This window comes from Alexandromys fortis, unplaced genomic scaffold (genome assembly GCF_014885135.2).
Source record: "Alexandromys fortis isolate MF-2015 unplaced genomic scaffold, M_Fortis_MF-2015_v1.1 scaffold_262, whole genome shotgun sequence".
Lineage (NCBI taxonomy): Eukaryota > Metazoa > Chordata > Mammalia > Rodentia > Cricetidae > Alexandromys > Alexandromys fortis.
The window spans coordinates 829,470-843,974 of NW_026068147.1; the positions used below are offsets into that span (position 1 = coordinate 829,470).

The window sequence follows — 14,505 nt, forward strand, 5'->3', positions numbered from 1 at the left end:
AGAATCCTTTATTGATAAGTTGACACTGGAAGACTATCTGAGTGTTCACGTTCTGGCGGGAGAAATGCCTGACCTTTTGTGTCCTATATCTTTTCCTTATATGTTTCTGTAAGTTTTTAATGTCATCCTTTAAGAAACCATTTTCTAAGTTCTTTGTAGGATATTGTTCTCTTTTGGGACTGAATAATCAATAATCATTACCCTTAGTGAGCTCCTCCTGCTCACTCAGGATGACTGCAAACGGAGCCAGGGGCAAGAGGTTAAACTGGTTTCCATAACACATCAGAGAAATTTAATTTTTATGCAGAGTCTTTAATTCCCAGTAAACTCAGGCACAATCATGACTAACAAAGCAGAACTAAGAGTCACCCTAGGAATAAACACAGGGGAAGTTAGAGAGGTCTGAAGCCCATGCTCCTCTGGGATCAGCGCAGAGGTCTGCAGTATCTTTTCCACAGGCCTTGACAAGTGGGTGGGATTCTCCAAAGTGTTTCGCCTTCTAAGGAGCTCCAGTTGCAAACATGTATGTGCCATTCCCAGGGTGACAGAATGGCTTCCTCCACCAGAGGTTACAGAGAACTACTTAGGGTGCACATGGAACTGCACAGATGCCTTCCTGATGTCAAGGTTTTCCATTTTCATACTTAACTTGTAGGCTTCTGCATCTTTCTAAGTGACGATCCGGAAGAGCAAGGATCCACTGTGGTGTATTTTCTCTCTGGTGCTGTAAGCAGGCCTTGTTTTATTTGTTCTTTTGGATTCTAGAAATCGTGCAATTTCATTTCCTTTAACCAAAGTTTTCCCCTTGTACCAGAAAAAGACTTGGGCTGTATCTGGCAGATTATGGACACGCAGAAGAATGTTCTTCACTTCAGCGACGTGGGATAGAACTGCTTCTACAGTGACTTGGACAGTGGTGGGAGAGGCTAAGGGGAAGAGGGAAAAACTTATCAATATTAGGACCTTTGCATTTGGTAGAAATTTGAAACCTGAGTGTGTTCAACTCTCAGCCTTGGTGTGTGTCCTATTAGGGGGAGGTCAGGAGCATCACCCCCACTCTTCAGTACCCCTGAATCTTTCCACTGAATGAAACTGAGTTCTCGGGTGTCTGCACAGCCAACCCCTCACTCCCTCAGATCCCTCAGGTCTTTTCTGCTCTGTCTTCCCGCCCAGGAGCACCAGGACTCTGTGAGGAGGACTTGTTTGATTTTGGTTTAAACTCCACTGCCTGGAACAGGCTCAAATACCTGTGAGCAAATTAGTGTCCTAGAGCCTGGGGTTTACTTGTGGATTACTCAGGGTAATATGTAATGATGTTGCTTAATGGCCGCAGTCTGGGTTTTACTTGCAGAGTCACCCTGACAGAGTGGGAACGTCAGTCTTCAGCATACAGTGGCCGGTGCTGCTAATCAAAGACCAGAGTGGTTGGGAACTCATGAAGATACACTTTCTCTGCCACTGGTGTGCTGGGTTTAAAGGCGTGCAGCACCGTGCTCAGTTTGCTTTGTGTTTTATCACGAGATTATCATTCATTCACCACCAAGCTGACTGAATTTGTATCTTGAGCCATGTTTTTCTCCTGGTGACTTTTACACATTTTGCACACTTTTGATAAAGAAATTGCCCCAACCCCAACACTATGGGGTAAGAAGGGAGGGAAGGTCACTCACCTATTATGTCCAGCTGGATGGGGTCACTCCTCTCAGAACTGACTGGATTGGAGACCTCACACTGATACTTCCCAGAATCCTCCTTCCTGACGGGGTCTATGCTGAGGGTGCTGTTGTTCAGGGACAGCTTCATTCTGTCTGTGAGCTCCAGACTCTGGCCATTGAAGAGCCAATGGATGGAGATCCCAGTGTCGTTTGAGGAGCAGTTCAGGGACACAGAGTCCAGTTCTTTGACTGTGGTGTTTCTGATCTGGATGGAGGGTGTAGTCACTGGCTCTGTGGATAAACAGTGGAGGGGACAGTTGAGAGTCCTTCATCCTCAGAGATCTCAGCCAGCTCACAGGACTCACAGAATGACATGGCTCTCTGGAAGATTGCATGTTTGGGTTCAAATATAATCTGTAAAGAGAGCTGAACCTTCCTCCTACCCAGATCACCCACATTGACCCTTGACTCAGGGTCTTTTTTGTAGATTCCACAAAGGAACCTCTTCAGTCCAGATGTCCACAAATCTCATCATAGGATTTTTTTCCACTGATTTTTTGTGCAAATTCTTGCTCACACTTTCTATGAGTATGGGCAGTCAGGTCCCTCTATTATAAAATAGCCCCTGTTTCTTTTTCATTAAATAATGTGTCATGGGGTTCAGATCTCCCAGGTAATCTTAAAGGTGTCAAAGCCTAGATCCCAGGACTGGGAGAAATCCCAAAATAAAAAGTTTCTCTTTGAAGAAAAATTTATTTCCTGCAGCATGAAGATGGGATGAGTACCACAGAGGAGACGGGAATGGCCACAGTGTTGACCACAGCTGCCGCTCTAATCCTCCACACAGATTCTCTACTGAGGCAGAGTCTCCCAATGTTACCTGGGCTGGCCTTGTGCTCCTCTTCCCCCCCTCCCCTCTCTCGCCAGGGTCTCACTATGCAGCTCTGGCTAACCTGGAACTCACTACAAAGACCAGGGAGGTTGGGAACTCACAAACATCCACCAGTCTCTGCCTCTCTTGTGCTGGCTGGGGTTCAAGGCATGAAGCACTGTGCCCAGCTTGTGTGGTGTTTATCATGAGATTAACATGTATCCATCACTAAGCTGACTGTATTTGAATCTTGAGCCATGTTTTTCTCCTGGTGACTTTTATACATTTTGCACACTGCTGATAAACAAATTACCCCACCCTTAACACTATGGGGTAAGAAGGGAGGGGAGGTCACTCACCTATTATGTCCAGCTGGATGGGGTCACTCCTCTCAGAACTTACTGGATTGGAGACCTCACACTGATACTTCCCAGAATCCTCCTTCCTGACGGGGTCTATGCTGAGGGTGCTGTTGTTCAGGGACAGCTTCATTCTGTCTGTGAGTCCCAGCTTCTGGCCAGTGAAGAGCCAATGGATGGAGATCCCAGTGTCCCGTGAGAAGCAGGTCAGGAACACAGAGCCCAGTTCTTTGACTGTGGTGTTTCTGATCTGGATGGAGGGTGTAGTCACTGGCTCTGTGGATAAACAGTGGAGGGGACAGTTGAGAGTCCTTCATCCTCAGAGATCTCAGCCAGCTCACAGGGCCCACAGAATGACATGGCCCTCTGGAAGATCGCATGTTTGGGTTCAAGATGTGGTCTCTCAGGAGAGAGCTGAATCTTCCTCCTACCAAGATCATATACAGTGATCCCTGACTCGGGTTATGTGTATAAATTCCACACTAGGAGCCCCTTCAGCCCATGTGTCTACAAATCTCATTGTAGGAATGTTTATTCCATTGATTCTTGTGCAAATTCTTGCTCACATTTTCTGTGACGGTGAACAGTCAGGTACCTCATTATAAAATAGCCTTCTGTTTCTTTTTCATTAACTAATGTATCATGGGGTTAAGATGTCCAAGCGAATCTTAGAGGTGACAAAGCCTACACCTCAGGACCGGGAGAAATTCCAAACTAAAGAATTTCTGTTCTAAGAAAAAATTTATATCCTGCTCCATGGAGATGGGATAAATAGGACAGAGAGGAAGAGAGGGATCACAGTGTTGACCTGCCACTCTGAACTTCCATACTGAACTTCTTTTGAGACAAGGTCTGACTAGAGATCCCTTGCTAGCCTGGAACTTGCTATGTAGACCAGACAGGGCTCAAACTTACACTGTCTCCCCGCCTCTCTCTCCTTACTGCTGGCCTTAAAGGCACACACCACCACACTCAGCCGACATTTGTTTTTAAACCTTGCGAAGAGTAAGGGAGAGAACATCATCAAGTTGTCAGTGACATGGTTTACTCTGAGTCAGAATAGGGCTCCCAGATGTCTTCTCCACCCTCTCTTCCCCTCCTATGGCGTCAGAGCTCAGCCAGTCACCCCTGAGCCAGGAGCAAAGCCAGGAGCAAAGCTCTGAACTGCTGGTCCCTATTTGTGGGAAGTTTTCTCCATGTATTTGGAGGGGAAAAATGTGAGCACAGTTGAAAGCCCCAGGTGTTCCTCTATGTCATGGAGGTCATAAGAAGAAAATGGAGGGGACAGGAAGGCTGTGTTGGTGACAGAAAGAAATCTTGACCTTAAGGCTCTCCCTCCCCTGGGAAGTCCCTCCCACAACCTGAGGTTTCCAATACTGGGAGAAGCTCCTCCTCACACTCCAAGCTCCATCCCTATCAGCCAGGAAAGTCAGAGCAGCAGGAGAAGATCAGACATAGGGATGGAGCAGGACGCTCAGGGGAGAATGGAGTTGTGCTTGTTCTCATACATAAGGGCTGGAAATTAAATTCTCCTGTGTCTTCCCAGAAAGCCAAAAGACTCCACTCCAAACCTGGCGCTACTATTTCAGAGATCCACTTACCAAGGACTGTAATGTTCTTGACTGTGGTCTTCATGATTCCGAAGACATAGTTATAGACGAGGCAGGAATAGGAACCGCTGTTTTTAGTAGTGATGTTGAGGATAAAGAGCTCTTTGACTTTTGATAGAATCTTTCCATTGAAATACCAATAGAACATTGCAGGGCTAGAGGCTGCTTGACAGGAGAGGCTGAGGTTTGTCCTTGAACGGAAGTAAGTATTTGAGGGGGATATGATTGGGACATCTGGACCATCTGGAGCAAACAGAACAAAGGCACATGTGATATCAGCAGAGGGAAGGGCAATCCTGGTCTGCAGAAGAACATAGTATCTCCCTGAGCTGTGCTATAACCTCAGCTGCGCAGGTCCCACCCAGAGCTGGGGTGCAGATTACTAGAAGAGTATTCATGTAGCAGGCACAAGTCCTGATCCATCTCGAGCACAGCACACAAACATCCCCACTGCACAGTGACGTGTGCACTCAGCCTGAGTCTGTGCTGTCCCCTGTCTCCATCAAACCCATTCCAGCTCAATACTGGGCCTGGCTGCATGTACCTGGGCTGGGCCAGGAGGCCCTAGTCAGCCTAGGGATCTGTGTGGTGGGTCTGTGTCATCAACCCAAGGGGACCGAGTGTCCTAGCTCTAACCATCTGTATTTAGACAGCTGTAAAAAGGATGAAACAGAAAATACTCACAAGTAATGTTCAGAGTGAATGGGTCACTTCGGGAGGTGCTCACTGGGTTCCGGGTTTCACACTCATAGGCTCCTGTGTCATTCCTCACAACACTGAGTAAAGTGAGAGTCCTGTTGTCCTCAGACAGCTTCAGCCTGTCACCTTCTGAGAGGCTTTGGCCATTTCTCCTCCACAGGTAGCTTGTATTCTCAGTCTCAGGCTCACACATTAATGCTTCTGGAGACCCCTCCCTGGCATAGAAATTCTTGCTTGTGATTTTCGGCTTGGGTAGCCGTGCTGTGTGTGCAGACAACAGAGAGAAGGTTGCCCTATGTGGTGCCTCTGATTCTTGCAAGGGCCTCTTTCAACAGAGATTGTCTCCTATCTTCTCACAAATCCAGATCCTCAAAGAATGAGGCAGGAAGCAAATTACAGATGGTGTAGCTGAGCTCTCAGAGACAATGTGGCCTCCTGTGCTGTGTATGGCCTGTGTGACCCTGACTCAGTGACTGTGTTTCCTGTCTCAGTTTCCCTAGAATACAACACAGGGTAAATGATTGTTGCCATGCCTACTAGTTCACCTGAAATGTGACCAGTGGCCTGACCTTCCACCAAGCAGTGTCTCTTTTTGCCTGCAGGAAATAATCCCAGGGCTGGACCCCAAGAGGCAAGGACCTGCCATTTGTATACTTTTCTCCCATCTCTTTAGGGCTCTCCACCTTCCTGTGAGGTCTCAGAAGACCATCAGGACAGCTGGCTGGTTGTCTTTCATAACCGTCCACCTATGCTGAGCACACTGAGTCTCAGGAGATGCCTACGTGACCTGCCTCAGACATGGCTCTCACAGGCTGACGGTCAGCAGACTACCAGCCTACAATCAATCATTGTCCCCTGTCAGTTCCAACAGGAGGTCAAATTACAGCCCAGTCTATAAGATTCTCAGGATTCCTGGTCCAGTCAGGGACAGAGATCTGGACTAAAGTTCTGGGTGTTCATGTCTCTGTGAAAATCTCATGGTTTCGTCAGCCAGGCCCTACTGAGACCTGAAGGGGCTTTCTCAGGGCCATGTTCACGATGAGCATCTAGGACCCTGGGCAGAATCTGACATGCCTGGGCTGAATTACCAAACCCCTCTCTCAGAGGGTAGATTCAAGTGAGGGATTCTGGTTTATTGCTGTTTCCTCCACTCTGTGTCCTTTACTAAAGGCTTGAACCACAATGTGGGGACCATAACACTGACAATTTTATGTGTGAAGTAGGATTAGCTCCACCCATGACCCTGAGGTTACAGAGAATTACTTACGGTAGACATGGAACTGTACGAATGCTTTCCTTATATCAAAGTTTTTCTTTTTCATATATAGCATGTAGGCGCCTGCATCTTTCAGAGTGACGTTCTGGAAGAGCAGGGAACCATTGCGGTATATTCTCTCTCTGCCACTACATGCAGGCCCTGGTTTCTTTATATTATTGGACATTAGAAATCGTGCGATTTCTTTCCTGTCATCCACAGTTTCTCCCTTGTACCAGAAAAAGACTCGGAGTGTCTCTGGCAGGTTGTGGACAAGAAGAAGAACATTCGCCCCTTCAGCAACGTGGGGCGGAACTGGTTCCACAGAGACTTGGGCCGTGGTGGGAGAGCTCCAGTAGATCAAAAGTGAGGCTAAGAAGGAAGAGAGAAAAATCTATCAATATTAGATCTTTGCATTTGGTAGAAATTGAGACCTGAGTGTGTTCAATTCTCAGCTTTGGTGTGTGTGTGTCCTACTGGGGGGAGGTCAGCAGCATCACCCCCATTCCTCAGTATCCCTGAATCTTTCCACTGAATGAAACTGTCTTCTCGGGTGTCTGCATAGCCAACCCCTCACTCCCTCAGATCCCTGCTCACACTCAGAATCTTTGGTGAGTGTAGACATGTCTTCTCTGACCTCCTCCTCTAAAGACTCCGAGCCTTCATTTTCTGACCTTCCCAGCTCTGTTTCTTCTGAAGTCCTTGTCAACCCCAACCCCACCTTCTAGGTGTCCTTGCTGCTCTGTCTTCCTGCCCAGGACTCTGTGAGGAGAACTAGTTTGATTTTGGTTTAAACCCCACTGCCTGGAAGAGGCTCAGATCCTGTGAACAAATCACTGTCCCAGAGCCTGGGGTTTATGTGCAGATTTCTCAGGGTCATAAGTATGAAATGACCCTGTTTACTGGCCCCAGTTTGAGTTTTACTTGGAGAGTCACCCTGACACAGTTGTGGGAGTCAGTCTTCAGGGTACAGAGGCCAGTGCTGATAAACTAACAATAGGGAACCCCTGAGTTTTTCCTCCCCACTTACCAATTCACATTCACTGGGAGCTTCCTGTTGCTCTCAGACTTCAAGCAGAAACCAGATGTCTCCTCTCAGGCACAGTCCCCCTCCCAGAAGACCCCATCCAGTCTCTGAGCTCCTCTGCTGTCCACACCCCTGAGGAATGTCTCCTCACCTGCCAGCAGGAGTCCCCTCCAGGGTAGCTGTCCTTTGTGGAGAGGGGCTGAGGAGAGCTCCATGTCTCTGTTGTGGCCTAGGCTCTTCCTCTGGACAGAAGGTTTGCTTCTCAGGCTGCTGCCAAGTGTGGCTGCCCTGGTGTCTGTTCTGCTTTTCTTTCCAGAACTGAGCCTTCTCTCGGAGGAGGACACCTCCTGGAGTCACATGGGCTGGGGGTGGAGTCTGTGTGTCAGTGCTGCCCCCATCCTTCTGTTTCCTTCCTTCCTTCCTTCCTTCCTTCCTTCCTTCTTTCTTTCTTTCTTTCTTTCCTTCTTTCTTTCTTTCTTTCTTTCTTTCTTTCTTTCTTTCCTGTTTAGTGTTCTAGAACATACTTTGAGCCACAAGGTTCGGAGGTGTCCTGTGCCCCGAGAGAACAGCAGCTCACCCCAGGACCTTCTCCCTGCACTTCCTATAGCCAAGAGTGTATTTCCTTGTGACACAAAAGCCCAGCAGAGCCCAGTCTGCCCTGTGATCTCAGTGCTCTGGGAAAGTGGGAGCTACTCCGGGGAGGGAGTGGCAGTTTTCTCTAGGGGCTGGAAAAGGTCTGAGTGATGACTGGGGAGGGACCAGATCCATGGTCACTGCTCTCACCAGTCAGGTGTCTGATCCAGGGATACAAGTTATCTCTGGGGTTCACATCCTGACATGCAGGAGGAGGTGACCTGTGTCCTAGAAAGAGGACTGTGTGCTCCAGCTTCCTATGGAGAGCCCCAGGGAGACTCCCCTCCCCCCAGCTCCCTGTGCTAGCTAAGTGTGAATCAGGTTTGCCCATGCCCTCCCTGACTCTTCTGGGATGCCTTTGTTCTCCTTGGTGACTGCCCTGTGATCTCCCCATCTTTTTTCATGGAGGAGGGTCTCCTTGTAGAGTTAGATTCTCAGAGACACAGGAAATGATTATGTGACGGAGCTCTAGGTCTGTTGGAACTGGGATGGAGACAAGGCTGCAAGATATGTTCAGGCCTCAGGGAGGTTCCCTCTTGATTATGTGTTTTTTGTCGCCCCCTGGTGTCCATGAGGAGACCTGCAGCCCATGTCTGTGCTGTCACAAGCTCCAGAGGCTGTAGTGGAGCTGAGCACCAAGTTTCCCAGGGAAGGTCCCAGTGTGCAGCTGCCTTTGAGGACCTAGGTAGACTTTTGCTGGAGACTGTAACAGCTGAGGTGAGACTCACTGCCGCTTTGATCTGCAGTTCCCCGAAGGCTGATGGCGTTGCATCCACTCCCCCGCGGTTAAGAGCACTTGCTGCTTTTGCAGAGGATTTGGACTTGGGTCTAGGACTCACAACTGTCCTGAGGATCTGACACCCTCTTCTGGTCTCCATGAACACCAGGCATGCACACAGTGCACATATACACATGCCGGCCAAACATACACATTCATAAAATAAAAATAAATCTTAACACATAAATTAAAACCTTTTGTATGTTCACACATTGATTTCATCCATCCCTTCATTTACATTTTATTGAAAGCTCCCAGACACTAAGCTCTGTATTGGGCACTAAATACACGAAGGGAATGTCATGCGGTAGTCTCTGAGGAGCTCACAGCTTTGTGAGAAAGGCAGCCAAATAAACAAGTGGTTATGATGGAAGGACAGACGGTGTTCGGAATACAGGGAAGGGTTTCCTAACTCCTCCTGAAGTGCTTGTACTGAGGCTAGCTAGAGATTTTAATGTGTAGGCCCTGGTTGGCTTGCAACTCTCTATAGAGACCAGGCTGGCCTTTGAATTCACAGATATCCTCCTGCCTCTGCCTCCTGAGTGCTGGGATTAAAGACACACACCACCACACTTAACCTCTGAGCCATCTCTCCAGCCCCGTGCTCTGCTATTTTTAAAGAGCTGAATTCTCAAGGAGGAAGAGAAGCTGAGGGAGGGCCTTCTAGGAGCACAGGTGGTCCATGATGGGAGGTAGCCCTTCTCTGGAAGCTGCAAATAGCTGTGCATATTGCAACAGAGCCCAGACGGACAGGGAGAAGGATGGGTCAGAAGGAAGCAGGGCAGATATTGTGAGATTGGAACTCTGGGTTGGAAGGTTTGGGTTTCGGGCTGGAGAGATGGCTCAGTGGTAAAGAGCATTGGCTGCTTTTCCAGAGAATCGGAGATCTACTCAAGCAACCAGGCAATGCCTGGTTGCAGGAGGAACCACAAACTGAGATTACCTGACCTCCACCCAAGAATAGACCATTCAAAGGAAATGCCTGGCATTTCAACCTCTGTAGATAGGAACACCTGCCAAAACACACTCACCAGGACACCCCTAGACAAATGTCAGCCAATCTGGAGTCCTGAACCTCAGAGACCTCTCACCCCCACCTTTACTATATAAAACCCCATTCTAATTGAGCTTGGGGTTCTCCATTTATTGTAACATGTTGGACATGCAGAGTGACCGAGTTTGAAAACTTGATTGAAATAAAGGCTCTTTGCTTTTACTTACTGGCCTCGGTCTCCTTTATTGACTTTTGCAGGGAGTTCGCGGATTTGGGCATAACACACGCATCCCCTATGATATTGTCATTGTCATCCTCCTGTGGCTTCCTGGAACACTGTTCTTTTGTATCTATTTATTTTATTTTATACATATGAGTGCTTTGTCATAATGTAGCTAGGTATGTGCACCTTGTTCAGTGCCTGGTAACCATGGAGACCAAATGAGTGTGTCAGATCACTTATGGATGGTTGTGAGTCTTCACGTGGGTACTGGGAATTTATACATGGTCTTCTGAATGAAAGCCTATACTCACCACTGGTCATTTTCACCGAGCTACCTTCCTAGCCGCAGCTCTACCCTTTTCATGAAGTACTTTGGAAGAAGAATATCTCTTCCTGTTGTAAACAGATCAAGTTCTGGACCCTCTGATGTCACTCAGTGCTAGCTGCTGTGTGGTATATATGGGTATTGCTCTTACCTACACTAGAAGGAGGGAATTGAGTATGGTTTAGCTATGAGCATCCTGCACCTTCTAGATCAGAGTCATGCAAGTGTTGAATGAATTGTTTTGCTAAATTACTAACTTAGTGTAATGGTTATTTTAAATACCAGTGTGACTGGATATGGAGTGGAGTGTCCATATATTTGGTGACATATTATTCTGGGTGTTTCTGTGAGAGTAATTTTGGATGAACTTAACTTTTTTTTTTCCTTTTTGGCTTTTCAAGACAAGGTTTCTCTGTAGCGTTGGAGCCTGTCCTGGAACTAGCTCTTGTAGACCAGGCTGGCCTCAAACTCAGAGATCTACCTGACTCTGCCTCCCAAGTGCTGGGATTAAAAGCATGTGCCACATCTGCCTGGCTGAATTTAGCATTTAAATGGGAACAAAGAATAAAGGTGCTTGCTGCTTGCTCTTATTAATGTGGGTGGGCTTTATGCAAGCAGTTGGAGACCCCAGTAGAACAAAAGTGCTGACCCTTCCGTGACTCAGAGAGCTGCTCCTGTCTGTCTGCCTCTGAACTGAGATGATAATGTTTTTTTTTCTGCCCTACCTCATCCAAAGCCTAACCCAGTGGGGCAGAATGGCCAACTTGGTGACTATGGGACAATGATTAAACTGTCTGATGATTCTGTAGCATGAATTCTAATTGGTATTAATAATAAAAACTCAGAGTCAGCTCTCAGGAAGTGCAAGCTGATGGATCATAGAGGCAGAACAACCAGCGGCTAGAGAGTTCTTACCTCTACCAGTGCTCAGACCAAAGGGGCAATCCCGTCCTCAGACTGTATCTTCAGAATGATTGCTTCCTCATACCACTTCAGACTCATGTGCTCCTGTTTTCACCTGCCTTATGTCCCTTTCTCTGCCAAGCCATATCCCTTCTAATCTCTACTTTCTTAGCGCTGGAAATAAAGGCGTATGACTCCCAAATACTGAGATTAGAGGTGTGAGCCACCACCTCTTGACTCCGTTTCTCATTTCATGTAGCCTAGGGTAGCCTTGAACTAACAGAGATCCATCTACCTCTGTCTCCCGAGTGCTAGTATTAAAGGTGTGTGCACTGGTGGCTGGCCTCTATGGATAACCAGTGGCTTAGTACTGCACTCTGATCTTCAGGCAAACTTTATTAAGTAGATCATAAATAATATACCATCACATTTTCCCTTTTTTTGTCTAAAATAATAAAAGGCTATAACTAATGCAAGAAAAATTATATACAATAAGTACAATAACTAAATACAATCTATACAGTCAATAAGTACATCAACAATGTCTAATCCACTTACATTTGACAAATTAAAAGAAAATAGTCCATTGGTGAGTCCAGCGCTGTACCTAAGTAATTTTCTATTCTAACTTGCATTACCCACTCAAAATTATCTATATCTCTCAACCTTATATACTTTACATTTCTTTAGTGAATTTCTTTTCATAGTTTGGTAAACAAGGAAAACCATAATTATAAGTACCTAGTCTTCAACTCCCTCAGAGGCCTGAAGAGGAAATAATATTAACTAAATAAGCAGGAAGTACAAGCAAGCGACTTCCAAAAAATATGAGAACTGACAGAGGCAACCAAGGTTCTTCTGCAACATTGGGGCATCAGTCTTTGCCCCAAAAGCCTAGAATATTCAACAGAATTTTCTATGAAGCGAGATATTTTGAAGGACTGTCCTACCTTGTCTTGACAAGGTTAGGCAATCACTCTCTTTTGTGCCCTGCTTATCCAATTAGGACAGCATACTGTCAGCAATCAAGGCAAGGGCACTTTCTTGCCCATAGACTTACTTTTGCCATATGGAGTTTCTTTTATGCCCATCATCTTCTCTGACATAGACTGGTGATACCAGGAGCAGACATGTCTCATTGTCATAAAAAAGAGACTGTGTCATTAAAGCATTTTTTTATTTTATTTTTCTTTTATTCCCTAGTGCCAGATTTCTTGCTATCCCTATAATGGCTCCTTCTATCAAGTTATCCTTTTCTTGCTTTCCCTCTCTGACCTTCCTTCAACTCAACCTTCCTGATCCCTCATGTTCTCTTCTCCAATTCCCTTCGACCCTCCCTCCTCCCATTCCACCCTCAAAAGTCCCCTCCACAATCAATAACTTACTACTGAAATTTTGCCTTCCCCTTCCCAGTGGGATCCATATATGTCTCTCTTAGGGTCCTCCTTGTTTTCTGACTTCTTTGTGGTTGTGAACTGTAGGCTGGTTATCCTTTGCTTTATGTCTAATATCCACTTATGAGTGATTCCATACCATGTTTGTCTTTCTGGGTTTGTGTTACCTCACTCAGGATGTTTTTTTTAAAACTTCCATCCAGTTGCCTGCAAATTTCAAGATGTCATTGCTTTTTAAAACTGAGTAGTACTCTGTAGCTGAGTCCTAAAGTCTTCTTTGGTGAAGGGGGGAGAAGGTGTGACCTTAATGATACAGATGCCAGGAGTCTGGTGAAAGAGATACAGCAAACTTGTTGATTTAGGAACCTGGATGACCCTCCCAGCTGCCGGGTGTTCTAATTCATTGACATCGGATGGTCATACCTCATTTGCTAGGTATGATCAGAATATCTGACAATGCAAGGCAGAGTCCAGATTACCTTGCATCTCAGCCAGGTAGGCCTTAACTTCTTAAATATCCACCTTTTTTTATTTGTTACATGAGTGTTCAGCAGGAGCCAGAGTTCTTTGCACAGGCCTTGTTGATCCCACCTCAGGTAGGCTCAGCAACTGGACTGTGCCTGTCTTAGGTTGGCCTGCCAAACAAGCTCTTAACCATCATTGACTACCAGCCCTTGAAGAGCATTGAGTACTGGAGAGCTGCCAGTGTGTGGGGACCAGGCAGTAGCTTTTTAAATTTCAGATAGCCAGGCATGCATAATCTCCTATAGAGGACGGCAAGAAGGATGCCTAAGAGCCATTAATACCTTAGTTGCCACCTGCTGCTATGCTTAGAAGACATTTAAAGAGAATAAGGATTAACAATATCCCACCAATTAAAGCATATGTGATAATTCAAGAGGAGTCAAAGAGTCTTTTTATATTATGCCAAACTTTTTCATAAAAAATGAAGAGTCAAGGGCAATAACCTCTGCCCTTAATAAATCAGTTTGTTTGGGGGGCTGTCAATAACAGCAAGAAAAGGGACTATATACATTTCCTATCCTGGATCATTCCATCCTTTGTGGAAACAAGCTGATCCATGGCCAGGTGTTTATTTCTTACTAGGACCCGGATTAGCATTGTGGTAGTCTGAGAAAAAACACAAGCATACTCTCTCCCACAGGTTAGCAGAGGGACTGGCAACTATCTTTGGAGGAAGATAGGATCCCTCCATCTCACCATGGGCAAGTGTATGTTTCTTGGCAGAGATGCCCAGTGCTTGTAGGCTGGGATGAGCCCACTGCCATCAAAACTGAGAAAGGAACTCTGTTAAGGCCATATAAGCATCTCTCCTAGCCTCTGGTAAGAGAGCCCTGGCCAACAGCTCCTTAAGAGTCCTCTCAAAAATGGCTTGTCTGTGCAGATTGCAGGGGATGCCAGTGGTATGGGAAATCTTACAGGACCCCAGAAAGTTATTGAATTGTTGAAAAGCATAGGTAGGGCTATATATGCAAACACATAGACACACATACACTTATAAGTAATTCAAAATAAGATAAATATGTTTACAATGTAATATTCTACTGAATATGTTATATCTATCATCTATCTATCTATCTATCTATCTATCTATCTATCTATCTATCTATCTATCTTCTATTTATCTGTCATCTATTCATCTTACCTATCACTCTGTCAATATATACTTAAGTTGATTCTAACTCTTGGTGATTAAGAATACTGCTGCCTTGTACACATATGTATGAGTAACTGTCCAAACCCCTTTTTTATTTCCTA

General features: G+C 46.0%; 1 protein-coding gene across 4 annotated transcripts; it reads right to left on the reverse strand.

Moving 5' to 3' along the window:
• Positions 1–291: 291 nt before the first annotated feature.
• On the reverse strand, positions 292–7,861 carry LOC126491425 (carcinoembryonic antigen-related cell adhesion molecule 1-like). 4 transcript variants are annotated; one of them, XM_050127091.1, is made up of 7 exons: positions 7,628–7,860; positions 6,462–6,821; positions 5,180–5,455; positions 4,487–4,738; positions 2,941–3,161; positions 1,671–1,725; positions 292–926 (listed from the first exon to the last, which is right to left on the reverse strand). In XM_050127091.1, the coding sequence occupies exons 1-7, from the start codon at positions 7,689–7,691 to the stop codon at positions 670–672; spliced, it is 1,485 nt and encodes a 494-aa protein (XP_049983048.1). In that variant the 5' UTR covers positions 7,692–7,860; the 3' UTR covers positions 292–669. The 4 variants fall into 4 exon arrangements, with proteins under 4 accessions (XP_049983048.1, XP_049983046.1, XP_049983049.1 ...); XM_050127089.1 differs by having other exon boundaries at positions 1,671–1,946; positions 2,886–3,161; positions 7,628–7,851; XM_050127092.1 differs by lacking the exon at positions 1,671–1,725 and having other exon boundaries at positions 2,886–3,161; positions 7,628–7,861.
• Positions 7,862–14,505: the final 6,644 nt, after the last annotated feature.